The following is a 16,395-nucleotide window of genomic DNA, read 5'->3' as shown; positions in this document are numbered from 1 at the left end:
TTTTGAAAGCAGGCATTAGTAAGGGACAATGGCCCCTAAAAAAGATATGAAAATTTTCTTTTAATAAAAAAGAAATTCTTCTTTTAATAAAGTGGCAGGGAATTTTTTTCTTTGAATAAAAATATTTTTTTTTTAGTAAAGAGTTAGGGAGTTCTAGATACTGTTAAATAATTGTGTTGATTAGATCTGAATTAACTGAGTTTTCTTTGTTACAAGGGTGAGTTCACCAAGTAAGTAGTGGTCAGGAGAGATATCTGGAAATGATTATGATATGAAAATAACATTTTTTAAAAAGTGGTACTGGGACAGATTTGTAATGTTTATTTCTCCTCCCCTACAGAGAACCTGATTTATAGTAGGTCTAAAATTGGTAGTAATAATAATAATGATAATGTGCTTCATTATGGTTTAACTATTTACTTTTCATATATCAAGTTTCCTAGCCTTGCTATTATAGTTTAATACTAAATTCAATGTGATCACCTACCTATCTGTTTAGTTTTAAATATTTTTTAAAATCCTAGATTGAATTTAATGCAGCCTATTTGAAAATAATACCCTCTCATGCTTCATTTATGACAGAGCACATGGTATTAAAGAATTTTCATAATCTGTTTTCATTAGTCTTTTTATACATAATAACCTAATCACATTTGAAAGGCTTTAGGAAATAACTAAAGAGTATTTGTACACAATAATATTATAAACATGAAATCTGCCATAATTTATAATAATAGTTAATTAGAAATTCATGGATTTCTGATTCTGGAGCCAAGATGGTAGAGTAGTGTAACAGTTAAAATTAGTTTTTCTCTGCTAGAAGTATTATATTTTATGAGGTTTATTAAAGATTAAGAATTTAAGAGAATACAAGTAAGAAATCATGTGGCTAGGAGGACTGAGAGGCCCATTCAATTTCACTTACATCATGAGAGATGTGTCTGCTTGGAAGTGGAAGTAGGAAGAGAGAGAGCCATAGGCAGAGACCCTTTAAATAGTAATGTGTTCTTGGCCCAGGTGGGAACTCAGTTTTGTAACCAGTGAGGTTACAAAACATCTCCGGAACTAGAGCAAGGACTTCTGGGGATTGAAGTCCAGGGTTCAAATCTCCACTTTTACATCCCCCGTTTGAGCATTTGGGAAAAAGATTTTCCCCAAAGAGTCATGAAAACATAATCAACTTAAAGATTACAATAATTTGAGGATAAGAGAAAAAAAGAGAAAAACCAATGATTGCTAGATGCATTGACAAAAAGCCAGTTAGGGGGCAGTCCCCTTTGGCATGAAAGTATACTTACAAATAAATGTTCAATCAACCACACCCAAAGTTCAATTTTGATCTTCTTGTGCAGCTTGTGGTCTAGAGGCTTCTTCATGGTGTCCGAAGAGGATGACTGCCAGCAGTAGCTGATCAAGATGGTTTTCTAAAAACGCATCTTGGAGAAACGTGGCTTAGAAATCATTATCTAGGCTATCTTTCTTTCTTTTTTTTAATTTGAGAAGTTCTCATCCAATCTAGTGGTTGCCATAACTGTAACAGTTAAAATTAGTTTTTCTCTGCCAGAAGTATATTTTATGAGGTTTATTAAAGATTAAGAATTTAAGAGAATACAAGTAAGAAAGCACGTGTCTGGGAGGGCCGAGAGGCCCATTCAATTTCACTTACATCATGAGAGACATGTCTGCTTAGAAGCGGAAGTAGGAAGAGAGCGAGCCATAGGCAGAGACCCTTTAGTAATTTGTTCTTGGCCCAGGTGGGATCTCAGGTGAGGTTACAAAGCATCTCCGGAACTAGAGCAAGGGCTTCTGGGGCTTGAAGTCCAGGGTTCAAATCTCCATTTTTACAGTAGAAGCAGAGAAGCTCAAAAGCACCATGAGAATCCTCCCAGAAACCAATCTTAAAATAATGCCACAACATAAATCAGGAGTGAAAAAACCAACAAGGAGACAGTGAAGCAACTTTCAAGAAGAGAATAAGATTAAAGGTAGGCAGAGAACATCTGGGGCACTGGAATAAGAGGGGACAACAGCCAGCAGGAGGCTACAACAAGGAGTAAGGAAAAAGCCAAGAGCAAGCCTCCCACACACACATCTACTGTGCCAGGTTCTGAAATTAAGCCCAAACCAATATCCAGACCCTGAGACCCTGCCTGGCCAACAGAGGTCCAACCCAATGCACACCCCTCAAAATTCTAAGCAAACCTGCAGTGAGGTCTGGAACTCCAGCCCAGGGAAGTCTATGCTTCACAGCCTGATCTATGGTGCCCAGAGTGAGGCCAGGAGTCTCAGTACAGGCTTGTGGTGAGGACATATATCCCAGTTTAGGGCAGTCCATAGACCAGAAGCTGGCCAAAATCCCCAGGGCTGGGAAATTTTCTGTGTGCCATGTCCCTGACCTGACCAAGCCCAGAATAGGACCAAAAGCCTACACCCATACTGGAGGCTAAAATGTGAGCCATGCCTGACCTGATCAAACCCAGAGGGAAATCAAAAGTCTACAGCAAAACTTAAGACTAGAATTTGAGTTCTCAACAGACTAAGGGGGTCTCAATGGGAGGTGATTATCAGTACTCCCAGCCCACAGGCCATCATACCATCTTGGAAGAACTAAAACTTGCAGAAATCCAGAAATAAGGCTTAGGGTAGCATCAAGAAAGTGCTGAAGCTTAAGAGGGTGTCCTAACCTCCCCAAGAACAGAGCCTACCTTTAAAAGGGCAGGGGAGACTTCCAGGTTTACATGGCTACAGTGTAGAGACAGGATGCTTCCAGTCCTCATCACCTACCAATATAGACTACCTCAAAAGGCCAAAAAAACCAAATCCATATGAAAGAAGGGACTCCGCAGTAGGGCTCAGCATTGAAGGTACTTGGGATTTGGGCATTTCCACAGTATAAGGGAGTGAAATAGCTTCCACCAAAATGTAAGCTGATCAACCCTCCCCCATCCCACCTACAGAGCCAGAGTGTAATAGATGTATTTGAGGGTGTATATTTGATGGTACTATTAGATGACTAATGAATCAAGTTTTACCTACCCTCCTTCCTGTTTTCCTCCCCTTTCAGAAGCCTTTCAGCCTCCCCTCCCCCCTTCTTCGGCTGCTTCAAGTCCCTCAGTGTGAGCTGTGAGGTTTCAATGAAATATTTCACAATCTTCTTTGTCAAACAAAGGGTTTATTTGGGGAAGACAGGACAAGGGTGGAGGATCAGGTAAGAGGAGTAGGATTCCCTATTATTTACAAGGAATTTTGGTTTGGAGGATATTGAGGGAAATGGCAATTCTATAAAAAGTATTAAATAGAGTCAGTCAGAAAGAGAGATATAAGGACCACTGTCTTTTCTTCATCTGCCAATCAGCAAGGTCACCTCCAACTTGATTAACTCAAGTCCCAGAGAAACAACTAGCTTCTTCTTTCACCTCAGCCAGTCAGCCAAATGCCCTTCAGCTTCAGTCACCACGATCAGCCAAAAAGCCAAAAGCCCTTTTTGCCCAGTCCAACAGATGGCTTGGCTCCAACTGCTTTTTCCAGTAACCTTCCAAATAGAATTTTCATTTGACTGACAGATGATCCATCCTCAGCTTTCTGTCCTTTGCATGCATTGTAAATTCTCTCCTCCACAAGAGTCAGAGCCAGCATGCACTATAATCAGCAAGCAAGTGAGGGTGCCTGTAGGTCCTTGACTGCTGACTAAGACCACCAAGGACCTACCCCTGAGAGCAGCTAGATTTGAGATGCCAGCAAGATGAAGTACAGAGATAGTACAGAGAAGGGCGGCACACAGTAGAAGTTGGAGAGACTTGAGAGGTGACCTCAGGAAAAAAACCACACTGCTTAGCTCCATACACAGAGAGCCTGCCCTCCTCACTCAGACTTCTGACTGGAAAGGGAAGGAAAAACCTACATAGTGGTGGCAAACAATGCCCAGAAAAAACAACTTCCCAACACCAAGAAGAACAAGAAGAATGCATTGACCCTGGATAATTTTTATGGGGGAAAAAATCCAGACTTCAGAGAAAACAGCAGAAGATGACAAACAAGTAAACGCAACCAAACATTGCAAAAAAAAAAAATGGAAATTGGCCACAAGCTCTTGAGGAATTTAAATTGGAGCTTATGAGAAAGATGAAAGAGTTTTGGCAAGAAAAGTGGGAAATAACTTAAAAAGAAAATAACAGTTTAAAAGCCAGGAACTCCCAATTGGAGACCAAAATTAAACAGCTAGAAGCCATGAAAAGCAGGAAAGGCCAAACCGAAAATGAAAATCAAATGATTATAGTGGAAAATCAATTATAGGGGAAAACCAGTCTTTAAAGACCAGAATTGAGCAATTAGAAATTGGAAGCCAATGATCTCACAAAACAGCAAGGATTAATAAAGCAAAGTCAAAAGACTGACAAAATAAAAGGAAACATAAAATATCTCATTTAGAAAATGAATGATTTGGAAAAAAAGATCAAGAAGAGACAACTTGAAAATCATTGGTCTACCTAAAAACCCAGAAATAAACAGAAATCTTGACATAATACCACAAAAAATTATCCAAGAAAACTGCCCTGAGGTTCTGCAACAAGAGGGCAAAATAGGCATTTAAAGAGTTCATAGAACACCCTCTACATTGTTCCCAGTGAATAATGTATGGAAACGACCAAATAAAATAATGTTTAAAAATTTAAAAAAAAAATAATAGAGGTGATAAAAAAAAAGAACACCCTCTACACTAAATCCTTAAGGGACAACCCTCAGGAATGTAATTGCCAAATTCAAGAGCTTCCAAGCTAAGGAGAAAATTTTACAAGAAGCCAAAAAGAGACAATTCAGATATCAAGGAGCACCAATCAGGATTACACAAGATCTGGCAGCTTACACACTAAAAGACTAAAAGGCTGGGAATATGATATTCAGAAAGGCAAGAGAATTGGGTCTTCAACCAAGAATCACTTACCCATCAAAACAATATATATGTCCAGGGGAAAGTATGGGCATTCCACAAAATAGAAGATTTCCAAGTATTTCTAAAGAAAAGACCAGAACTAAGCAGAAAGTTTGATATCCAAACACAAAAATCAAGAGAAACATGAAAAGTTAAATAACAAAGAGAGGGGAAAGAAAAAATTGTTTTTATTTAAATTTTCTTCTTTAAGGACTTCAATAAGATCAAATTGTTCATATTAACATATGGAAAATGTTATTTGTAACTCTAAAAATTATATTCATTATTATAGTAATTAGAATCATTCATTGGTAGAAATTGGGGTAATAAGTGGTTTAAGATGAAATGCAAAAAAAGAAAATAAGGATGGGGAAATATAAGAAGGCACTAAGACAAACTTGAAGGAATAAGATAAATAGGATAATCTATATCACACAAAGTGGCACAAGGGAAGGGGACGGGAAGAATACTATTATAAGAAGAAGAGGAAAAGAGTGCTAATAGTGTTTAATACTTAAAGTTTACTGTCAAGGGAATCAATTCTGAGAGAGAAGAGAATCTAGATCCATTAGAGGATTTCTATCTTATCCTACAGGGAAAGTGAGAAGGGAAAAACAAAGGGAGGGAGTGGGGCGGGGAATACAAAAGGAAGGGAAGTTAATAGACCCAAAAAAAGAATAAGGGAACAAAAAAAGAAAGGGTGGAAAGGGAAATATAATAAAGGTGGGGATTAAGGGGACGGATTGAAAGCAAACCACTGGTTTAAAAGGATATAGAGAAAGAAGAAAGGGCAGAACTAGGAGAGGATATCAATATGTTGGGGAATACACAAGTGGCAAAAATAACACTGAATGTGAATGGAATGAATTCATCCATAAAACAAAACCAAATAGCAGTGTGAATTAGAAACCAAAGTTGTATCATATGTTGTCTACAAAGCACACACAAGAGGCAGGTAGACACACACAGGGTAAGAGTCAAAGGCCAGAGCAAAATCTATTGGGTCTCAACTGAGAAAAATAAGACAGGAGTTGGAATCATGATATCTGACAAATCCAACGTAAAAATAGATCTGACTAAAAGAGATAGGGAAGGTAATTACATCCTGATAAAAGGCAGTATAGATAATGAGGAAATATCAGTATTCAACATGTATGCAACAAATGGCATAGCAACAAATTTCTAAAGGAGGAACTAGCGATACTCAACCATGAAATAGATAGAAAAATTATATCAGTGGGAGATCTGAAAGTTCCTCTATCAGAACGAGATAAATAAAACCAAAAAATAAATGAGAAAAAGGTAAGTGAAGTGAATAAAATCTTAGAAAAATTAGAGTTAGTACATATGTGGAGAAAAATAAATAGGGACAAAATGGAATACACCTTCTTTTCAGCAGCATATGGTACATTCAAAAAGATTGACCATGTACTAGGGCATAAAAACATTACAAACAAGTGCAAAATAGCAGAAATAATAAATGCAACCTTCTCAGAGCACAATGCAATGAAAATAATAATTAGTAAAGGTACCTGGAGAGGCAAATCAAAAATTAGTTTGAAATTAGATAACATAATTCTTCAAAATTGGTTAAAGAACAAATAACAGAAATAATAACTTCCTTGAAGAAAAAGACAATGATGAGACATCCTTTCATAATCTATGGTATGCAGCCAAAGCAGTAATTAGGGGGAAATTTATATCCTTGAGTTCATATATTAACAAATTAGGGAGGGCAGAGTTCAATGAATTCAGCATAAAAAAAATAAAAAAACTTAAAAGTGAACAAATTTAAAATCCCCAGTTCAAAACTAAGTTAGAGATCCTAAAAACTAAAGGAGAAGTTAATGAAATTGAAAATAAAAGAACTATTGAGTTAACAAATAATAGTAGAAGCTGGTATTTTGAAAAAAAAAAACAAATGAAATCGACAAAGTACTGGACAATCTAATAAAAAAAAGGAAAGCAGAAAACCAAATTAACAAAATCAAAGATGAAAAGGGAGACCTTGCCTCTAGTGAAGAGGAAGTTAAGGAAATCATTCATTAAAAACTATTTTACACAATCATGTGGTAATTAATATGGCAATATAGGTAATATGGATGAATATTTACAAAAATATAAATTGCCCAGATTAACAGAAGAAGAAATAGAATTCTTAAATAATCCCATATCAGAAAAGAAAATTGAAAAAGCCATCAAAGAACTCCCTAAGAAAAAATCCCCAGGGCCAGATGGATTCACAAGTAAGTTCTATCAAACATTCAAAGAACAATGAATCCCAATACTATACAAACTATTTGACATAATGAGCAAAGAAGAAGTTCTACCAAATTCATTTTATGACACAAATATGATACTGATTCCAAAACCAGGCAGGTCAAAAACAGAGAAAGAAAACTATAGACCAATCTCTCTAATGAACAGATACAAAAATCTTAAATAGAATATTAACATAAAGATCCCAGCAAGTGATCATGAGGGTTATTCATAACGATCAGGTGGCCTTTATACCAGGAATTCACGGATGGTTTAATTTTAAGAAAACCATCTGCATAATTGAACATATCAACAAGCAAACCAACAAAAATCACATGATTATCTCAATAGATGCAGAAAAAGCCTTTGATAAAATACAACACTCATTCCTATTGAAAACACTAGAAAGTATAGGAATTGAAGGGCCTTTCCTAAAATAATAAACAGTATATATCTAAAAACATCAGCAAGTATCATCTGCAGTGGGGTTAAATTAGAAGCATTCCCAATAAGATCAGGAGTGAAACAAAGATGCCCATTATCACCTCTATTATTTAACATTGTACTAGAACAATAGCAGCAAGAATTAGAGAAGAAAAAGAAATTGAAGATATTAAAATAGGCAATGAGGAGACCTAGCTATCACTTTTTGCATATTATATGATCGTCTACTTAATGAATCATAAAAAATCAAGTTAAAACTAGTGGATATAACAACTTTAGCAAAGTTGCAGGATATAAAATTAACCCACATAAATAATCAGCATTTCTATATATTTCCAAAACATCTCAAAAGCAAGAGTAAGAAGGAGAAATTCCATTTATAGATAATATAAAATACTTGGGAATCTATCTGCCAAAACAAATACAGGAACTATTTGAACCCATCTACAAAATGCTTTCCACACAATTAATACTAGAACTAAACAAGTAGAAAAACATTAATGGCTCATGGGTAGGATGAGCTAACATAATAAAAATGACAATCCTACCCAAACTGATTGACTTATTTAGTGCCATGCCCATCATACTACCAAGAAACTTTTTTACTGAATTAGAAAAAACTATAACAAAGTTCATTTGGAAGATCAAAAGATCAAGGATACCAAGGGAAATAATGAAAAAAAAAATGTGAAGGAAGGTTACCTAGTATACCAGATCTCAAACTATACTATAAAGCAGTGGTCATCAAAACAATATGGTACTGGCTAAAAGACAGAAGGGAATCAGTGGAATAGAGGTGGGGTAAGTGACCTCACCAATACATTCTAAAATAAACACAAAGATTTGGGGGGTTTTGGAATAAAAATCCACTATTTGATAAAAATTGCTGGGAAAATTGGAAAACAGTATGGGAGAGATTAGGTTTAGATCAACATCACACACTCTATGCCAAGATAAACTCAGAATGCTGAATATAAAGGAGGAAACTATAAGTAAATTAGGTGACATAGAATAGTATATTTGTCAGATCTTTGAGAACGGAAAGATTTTAAGACCAATCAAGAGCTAGAAAAAAATTACAAAATGTAAAATAAATTATTTTGATTACATTAAATTAAAAAGTTTTTGTACAAACAAAACCAATGCAACCAAATTAGAAGGGAAGCAACAAATTGGGGGGGAAGTCTTCATAACAAAAAACTCTGAAAAAGGTCTAATTACTCAAATTTATAAAGATCTAGACCAATTGAACAAAAAATCAAGGCATTCCCTAATTGATAAATGGACAAGGGACATGAATAGGCAATTTTCAAAGAAATCAAAACTATCAGTAAACACATGAAACAAGTTTTCTAAATCTCTTATAATCAGAAAAATGTAAATCAAAACAACTCTGAGGTACCACCTCACACCTAGCATATTGACTAACATGACAGCAAAGGAAAGTAACAAATGTTGGCGGGGATGTGGCAAAATTGGCACACTAATATGTTGCTGGTGGAGTTGTGAATTGATCCATCCAGGTATGTTTTATTTTTTTTATTTATTTTTAAATTTATTGCTGTGCAAAGCACACTTTCATATTGGACAGTTTTACGACAATTAATTACCATATGATTGGGTTACAACAGGGACCAATATGAAAGTGTGCTTGTTGTAACCCAATCATATGATAATTAATTGTCGTAAAACTGTCCAATATAAAAGTGTGCTTTGCACAACATACCTCATTTATTTAAAAAGTTGTGACTCATGCTATTTATAGAATTTATTCTTTATGTATTATATGTAACTCTTTCCTCATCAATCCCATCCATAGATACAATGCTAAGGAATATTATGAGAAACTTCCAGAACTGAAGGTGGCCATTGACCAGATTGATAATGGTTTCTTCTATCCAAAGCAACCAGACCTTTTCAAAGATATCATCAACATGCTATTCTATCATGACAGGTGAGCATCCAGAATGGGCCAGATAGGGGATGAGTTTGGAAGCCTTTTTTTTTTCCTTGCTGAGGGAAATGGCTAGTGGTTAATGAAAGCCAGGCAAGAAAAACTGGTATGTTATCAAATAAGGATGGTAGTGAGTTTTTAAAATAAAATTTAATGGCTAGTATTCTGATTTTCTCATGTAAGTGGAATGTCCTACTATTGAATAAATCAACATGCTGGCATTTCTTAAGAATAGGAATTCATGTTGATTGGTTGAAATTCTTGATAGCTTCTTTGAATTTTGTCAAAGTTCACTCAGTCAAATATTCTAACTAGATCACAGAGCAAGGTGTGATTTAAATAAAATTATAGCAAAAGTTAGAAGATGTAGTAATAATTCTTTTATTTTCATTTTTTATCCCTCATTAAAATAGGTTTAAAGTCTTTGCAGATTATGAGTCCTATGTCAAGTGTCAAGAAAAAGTCAGTCAACTATACATGGTAAGAGTATCTCTAACTTGTCTCATCTATCAAATTTAAACAGTAAAACATTTTAGAAGGTTCAAGCAAAACGTCATTTTCCCACTTTAGAAATGTTTCTCATACATTCACAACCTTGGTGATGAATCAAAATTGTGAATGAATGCAGTAGCAAATATATATATATATATACCATCTAAGGAAAATAACATTCTTCTTCATTGTAAAAAATAAGTAGCTTTTCTACAGTGTAGGAAATTATTTGGGTGATTTATATTTTTAAAAAGTAAAGGAAGACTTTTGCATTTTCTCAACTTTTAGAAAACCAAATATTCCATGAATATTATTATCAGCCAGATTTGAGGACTTAGTTGTGTTTAATCAAATGTTCATTGAAGCCTTGGTCTCCAAATATAGAGACCTTTGTTACTTAGCATAAGAAAATAAATAGTGGTTAAATGGCTAACGGGACAAGACATATACTTCAATGCATACGTGACCTGCCTTCGGTATCTTACTTTGGAATTCTTTTCTAAGAATTATAGCAGGAGATCTGTTCTCATAGAAATCTTATTGCCCATTAAACCTAAGTAGTACCATTTTGGATATGGTATAATTGCCATTAAAAACAGTATTTAAGAAAACAGAGAGAGGCGGAGTCAATATGGCGGCATAGAAACAGCAAAAGTTCAGACCTCTGAAAACCCTTCCTAACCAATCACAAAATGAATGCTCCTTGGGGACTGAAAATCAAACCTAATAAAAAGACAGAGCCAAGGAACACTCCTGCTGGACTCAGTTCAAAAGGTACACCCCCAAAAGTGTTCTCAGAATCCAAGAACACTCAGGATTAAGGGGAAAGCAGAAAGGTCCTAGAATCCCTACCCCCTGCCTCCAGCAGAAGCGGGAACCTCTGGATGGGCAAAGGCTCTGGTCTGGAGGGTGTACCTTGCAGGCAGGGCTATGCCAGGCTCAGAGCGTTGAACACAGGTGGTGGGGAAAGGAGCTGGAGAGGGAGCCCAGAGTGGGCAGCCTGGTCAGAGTGGCAGACACCCTCCATATTACTCCAACCTTCTAGGAGATTTTGTCCTGAGAGCACATCAAGCCCAACCCAGCTGAACTTAATCCCATAAAAAGTCTTCAGAGGGCAGGGAAGCCCAAGCTCCAACACCCCTCACTTACAGACTGCTGGACATTAATCCAATCAGAAGCCTCCAGAGGACAGGGAAGCTCAAACTCCAATACCCCTCCCCCACAGACTACACTGAGAGATCTGATGAAGCTCCAAGAGGGGAAACTGACAGAAAGCCCCAAAACCAAAAAAATGAGAGGATCAAGAGCAAATAAGGGGAGAAAAGAAGGGATAAATATGAGCAATCAACAGAAAAAGAAGAAATAAATTACAATCGACAGCTTCTGTACAGACAACAAACACAGAGCAAACAGAACAGAGGAAGAGGAAAGCAATAAAACAGAAATCCCAGCGAATTGGATACAGGCTTTGGAAGAACTCAATTCAAAACACAATTTAGAGAGGCTGAAGACAACTGCAAAAAGAATTTAAAAACTAAGATAAGTCATCTGGAAACAGAAAATAGTGTCCTGAAAGCCAAAATCAAGCAACTTTAAAATGAGGCAAAGGAGATGAAAGATAAGGCAAAGAAGATGAGAGATGAGGTAAAGAAAATAAAAGATCACGTCCAAAGAAAATCAGAACAGAAGGAGAAGGATGACCAAAAAGCCGGGGATGAAATTCAGGCTTTAAGAACAAGAATACAACAACTAGAATTAAGTGACCCCACAAGGCAGCAGGACATGACAAAACAAAACCAAAAGAATGAAAAAATTGAGGAAAACATGAAGCATCTCATTCACAAAACAGAAGATTTAGAAAATCGCTCAAGGAGAGACAACTTAAGAATCATTGGTCTACTGGAGGACTATGACAAAAGAAAAAGCCTGGACATAATACTACAGGAAATTATCCAAGAAAACTGCCCTGATATTCTAGAATAAGAGGGAAAAATGGAGATTGTAAGAATCCATAGATCACCTCCTCTACTTAATCACCAATTGACAATACCCAAGAATGTTATAGCCAAATTCAAGAACTATCAGACCAAAGAAAAAGTATTACAAGCTACCAAGAATAAGTCCCTCAGATACCATGGAACCACAGTGAGGATAACGTAGAATCTGGCTGCAACCACACTGAAGGACCGAAAGGCATGGAATATGATATTCCAGAAAGCAAGGGAACTAGGTCTACAACCAAGAATCAACTACCCAGCAAAACTGACTATATTCTTACAGGAGAAAGTATGGTCATTCAACAAAAATAGAAAAATTCCAAGAATTTGTAAAGAAAAGGCCAGACCTGAACAGAAAATGTGATGCCCAAGGACAGAACTCAAGAGAATCATCAAAAGGTAATTAAAAAAGAGGGAAAAAAGAAAATCAAAAAACAAAAAAAAAACTTTTTTTAAGAGACTCAATAAGTTAAAATGATATGTATCCCTATAAGAAAAGAGGTCATTGGTAACTCTTAAAAATTGTTATTATCAACATTTAGAGGGAACAGTGACAAATTGTATAGGATGAAATGACAAGAAATAAATAGGTATATAGATATATGTATGCATAAATGCATATACATGTGTGTATGTGTATATATACATATATATATACAACTATATATATAAATATATATATAACAATATACAACAACAATATATATATATATATATATATATATATACAACTAGAACTACAAAAGAGGTTAATACTAAAAGAAATGGGAAAAGAAACAAAAGGGGGTAAATTTATATGTCACAAAGAAGCTCATGGTGGGAGGGGGGAGAACATCAATATACTAGAAGAGTAAAGAGATTGGAGATAGGAAATACTCAACTCTTACATGCATTGAAATTGACCCAAAGTAGGAAGAACAATCCAATCCATTGGGGAAGAGAATAGATTTGCACCCTATAGGGGAGTAGAAGGGTAACAAATGGACTGGTGGGGAGGGAAGCAGTACAAGGGAGTACAAGGGAGGGATAGGGTGGGGGGATAGTTTTAGAAAGACTTGAAAGAGCTGGATCAGTTTGACGAATCTTGCTGGGCAACCGAGCTTGCCCAGGATCACCCACAATGTGTCCCTGTTCACTGTGTCAAACGCCTTTGTCAAGTCTATGAAGACAATGTAGAGACTCAGGTTAACACGGAGGGGGGGGGGGGATCTTTCTGGCAGTGGAGAGTAGTGAGATGCCTCTGTAGTTGTCACAGGCTGCTCGTGAGCCTTTGTTCTTGTATAGGGCTACGATGGAGGCATCTCTGAGTTCTGGGGGCATGTCTTCCTCTTCCCATATGCTGGTCAGCACTATGTGGAATGCCTGGAGCGCCTTTCCATTTAAGGCTTTGTAAACCTGGTGGAGGGGGGGAAGGGGGCAGCCAAGTAATACCCAATGAAATTGCACTTTGACTGTGCGAAGGGTGGGTGGAGGGGAGGGAGGGAAATAATGTTATTATTGTAACTAAGGAATATTGTTCTAAATTGACTAAATAAACTAATTCAAATGAGAAAAAAAGATAAAATAAAACAGAGAAAATGAAACATGGCAGAGTTAGAAACATTTTTCATTTTCAAAAATAAAGAAGTTTTGTATACATCAACATAATTTCTCTGGGACACCAAAAACAGTGTGTATTCCCAAATTGTTGTATTTGAATTTTGTATAGGATTACTTAATATCTAAGCTACTTTATACATGACTTTATTTTATATCAAATTATATTAGGTTCCCAGAAGCACACTAGTTATTCTCATTGTAAATTCAAAATTGTTATTACAAATTAGGAAACAGAATATAGCAGTGTTGTTTTCAAGGCAAAAGTGGCCCATAATGCTTCCTTGTTCCTGATAACATTGTTCTGCCTCATATGCATCTATGTATCTATGAATATAATGTATGTATACATGCATATCACATGTATAAAGAGATAAACACATAGCTGTATGTACACAAACATAGTCAGTACAGATCAGAGTAAACAAGATGACATTAGATATGTCTTGGATTGGGAATCCCCAGGTGAGAGATTTTCTGTTAGTCTCTATTTGGAATATTTTGTATGTAGAAAGGATAGAAATATGGAGAATTGTTGAGATAGGAAATAAGAAAAAGGATTTGGAAAATGATAAATGCTAATTCAATACAACAACAGTGGATCTCAGAATTGTGCTACATCATAAAAACAAAGAAACAAAAAGGAAAAAAGTGTGATGTTTGCCCCACTGGGCACTGATTGGGACTCTCATTAATTAAATCCATTCCTTGGAAGAAAACATATTAATAAACAATTTAATACAAGTTTTGGGTTGGTTTGCTTTAGTTTTTTGTTTGTTTTTTTTCTTTTAAAAATCCCCATAATCTTGATACTTTTAAAATCTATCCTTTAATATGTTTGCTGATAGATCTGCCTGCCTCAAGTCTCTCACCACTCCAAACAATTCTCAATTCAGTCATTAAAGTGATTTTTCAGTGGCTCTCTATTCCCTCCAGGATCAAATATAAAATGGTCAGTTTGGCTTTCAAATTTGGCATTTATAACCTAACCCCCTCCTACATTTCCAATCTTCATAACCTGTAATTCCCAATACATACTCATCAATCCAATGATAATGACCTTCTGACTTTTCTACAAACAAGACACCGGGTCTCACATCTAGATATTTTTTCTGGCTAGTCCCATGCCTGAAATGTTCTTCCTTTTCCACGCCACCTACTGATAGTCCCAAATAAAATCCCATCTTTGGGAGCCTTCCTCAACTTCTCTTAATTCTGGTGCCTTTCTTCTTTCAATAATTTTTTATTTATCCTGTATTGATCTTGTTTTTTATATATTTGTATGTATATTGTCTTCCTAATTAGACTGTAATCTTCTTGAAAGCAAGTACTGTCTTTTATCGCTTTTTGAATCTCCAGCACTTTAGCATATAGTAAGTGCTAATAAATATTTATTTATTATTGTTTTTCTCCAGACCATTTGCCATATATCTCTGCAGGTGAAGGAACTAGAATTAACTTTTGATTGTTGCTTTCTATGAAATATTTTTAAATAATATTCTTTCATTTTCAAACAGGAAAAAAAATCTTCCTTCTCTCTACCCTACCTCATTCCTACCACCCTAAGTAAGAGTAAAACAAAAAGCAAAACCCTTGGTACAAACATTTGTAGTTAAGCAAAACAAAGGCCAGGACTGGCCATGTCTGTCTGTCTGTCTGTCTCCTCTCTCTTTCTCTCTCTCTCTCTCTCTCTCTCTCTCTCTCTCTCTCTCTCTCTCTCTCTCTCTCTCTCTCTCTCTCTCTCTCTCTTTCTTATAAAAGTTGTTTTTATCATATTGTTACCATTTGATCTATTCAATTTTTAAAATATTCTATCACATTTATATACAGAGTTTATTCATTCATTCCTTAATTTATGGACATACTCCTTATATTCCTATGCTTTACCACCTAAAAAAATAGCTACAAAAATATTTTGTACATCTCTATTCAAAGTTTGTTTTTATTTGTGACAAGGAAATCACTTTTAAAAGACTGATATATATTAATTTAAGATCGCCAAGGAATTCAGCTATGTAATTCCTAAATGAAAACTCAAGTCAGTCGTCAACCTTTTATAGAGTTTAATTACAGACAGGAGGAAGAAAGGAATTAGAGATAGAGAGAGAGAGGGAGAGAGAAAGGGGAGAGAAGGGAATAGGGCTTAAATACCCCTTCTGTTTAGGCTGGGCCAAAGGGCCCAAGCCCTTAGATAGCTGGGGCAAAGAAAAGAGATCAGTCCCTATTACTCACGTGACCAAAATGGAGAAACAGTCTCAGAGGCCCCCACCTTCAGCTTCCTTCAGAGCAAGCTTCTCAGAGCACCTCTCCAACCACTCAGAGCCAAAACTCTCCAACCACCCCCCTCAGTCCTCAGACCCCTCTATCTTTAAGGAAACCATCCAAGTTCCCTCCCCTCAGTTCTCACATCTACCAATCACTGTCCATCAATTTCCCTGTGCCAATGGTGGCTCTAGCTTAACCCAGGACCGCCCAGAGGTCTGTGGCTTTGCACATGTCTATTGGAGGTCATATTCTCAAATAATTAAATTTTGATCTATGCTGCAGCCCTTCCTAAATCCTGTTAGGACTGAGTGGGGTGGAAATTGTATTTTCCAAGACCTGATTCTGTCATTCCAAGTATCTCTATTGTATCAATTCTAAAATCAATCATGACTCAAAGAAATTCCTGTTCTGTGCTTAAGCATAGGTCAAAGCCCTTTCCATTGTTCAGCAAAAGGTTT

At 36.1% G+C, this 16,395-nt stretch overlaps 1 protein-coding gene across 3 annotated transcripts in view; it reads left to right on the top strand.

Annotated features, from left to right (window-relative positions):
• The window catches only part of PYGL (glycogen phosphorylase L), a 254,882-nt gene that overhangs the window by 234,467 nt on the left and 4,020 nt on the right, over nucleotides 1-16,395 (top strand). For all 3 annotated transcript variants that reach the window (XM_056821113.1, XM_001363137.4, XM_056821108.1), the window contains 2 exons: nucleotides 9,453-9,587; nucleotides 10,001-10,067. In XM_056821113.1, coding sequence (XP_056677091.1) covers nucleotides 9,453-9,587; nucleotides 10,001-10,067 — 202 coding nt within the window. The remainder of the gene's footprint in view (nucleotides 1-9,452; nucleotides 9,588-10,000; nucleotides 10,068-16,395) is intronic.

Source organism: Monodelphis domestica, chromosome 1 (genome assembly GCF_027887165.1).
Source record: "Monodelphis domestica isolate mMonDom1 chromosome 1, mMonDom1.pri, whole genome shotgun sequence".
NCBI classification, from domain to species: domain Eukaryota; kingdom Metazoa; phylum Chordata; class Mammalia; order Didelphimorphia; family Didelphidae; genus Monodelphis; species Monodelphis domestica.
The sequence above is the reverse complement of the archived record's forward strand: the minus strand, read 5'-3'. Positions and strand labels throughout refer to the sequence as shown.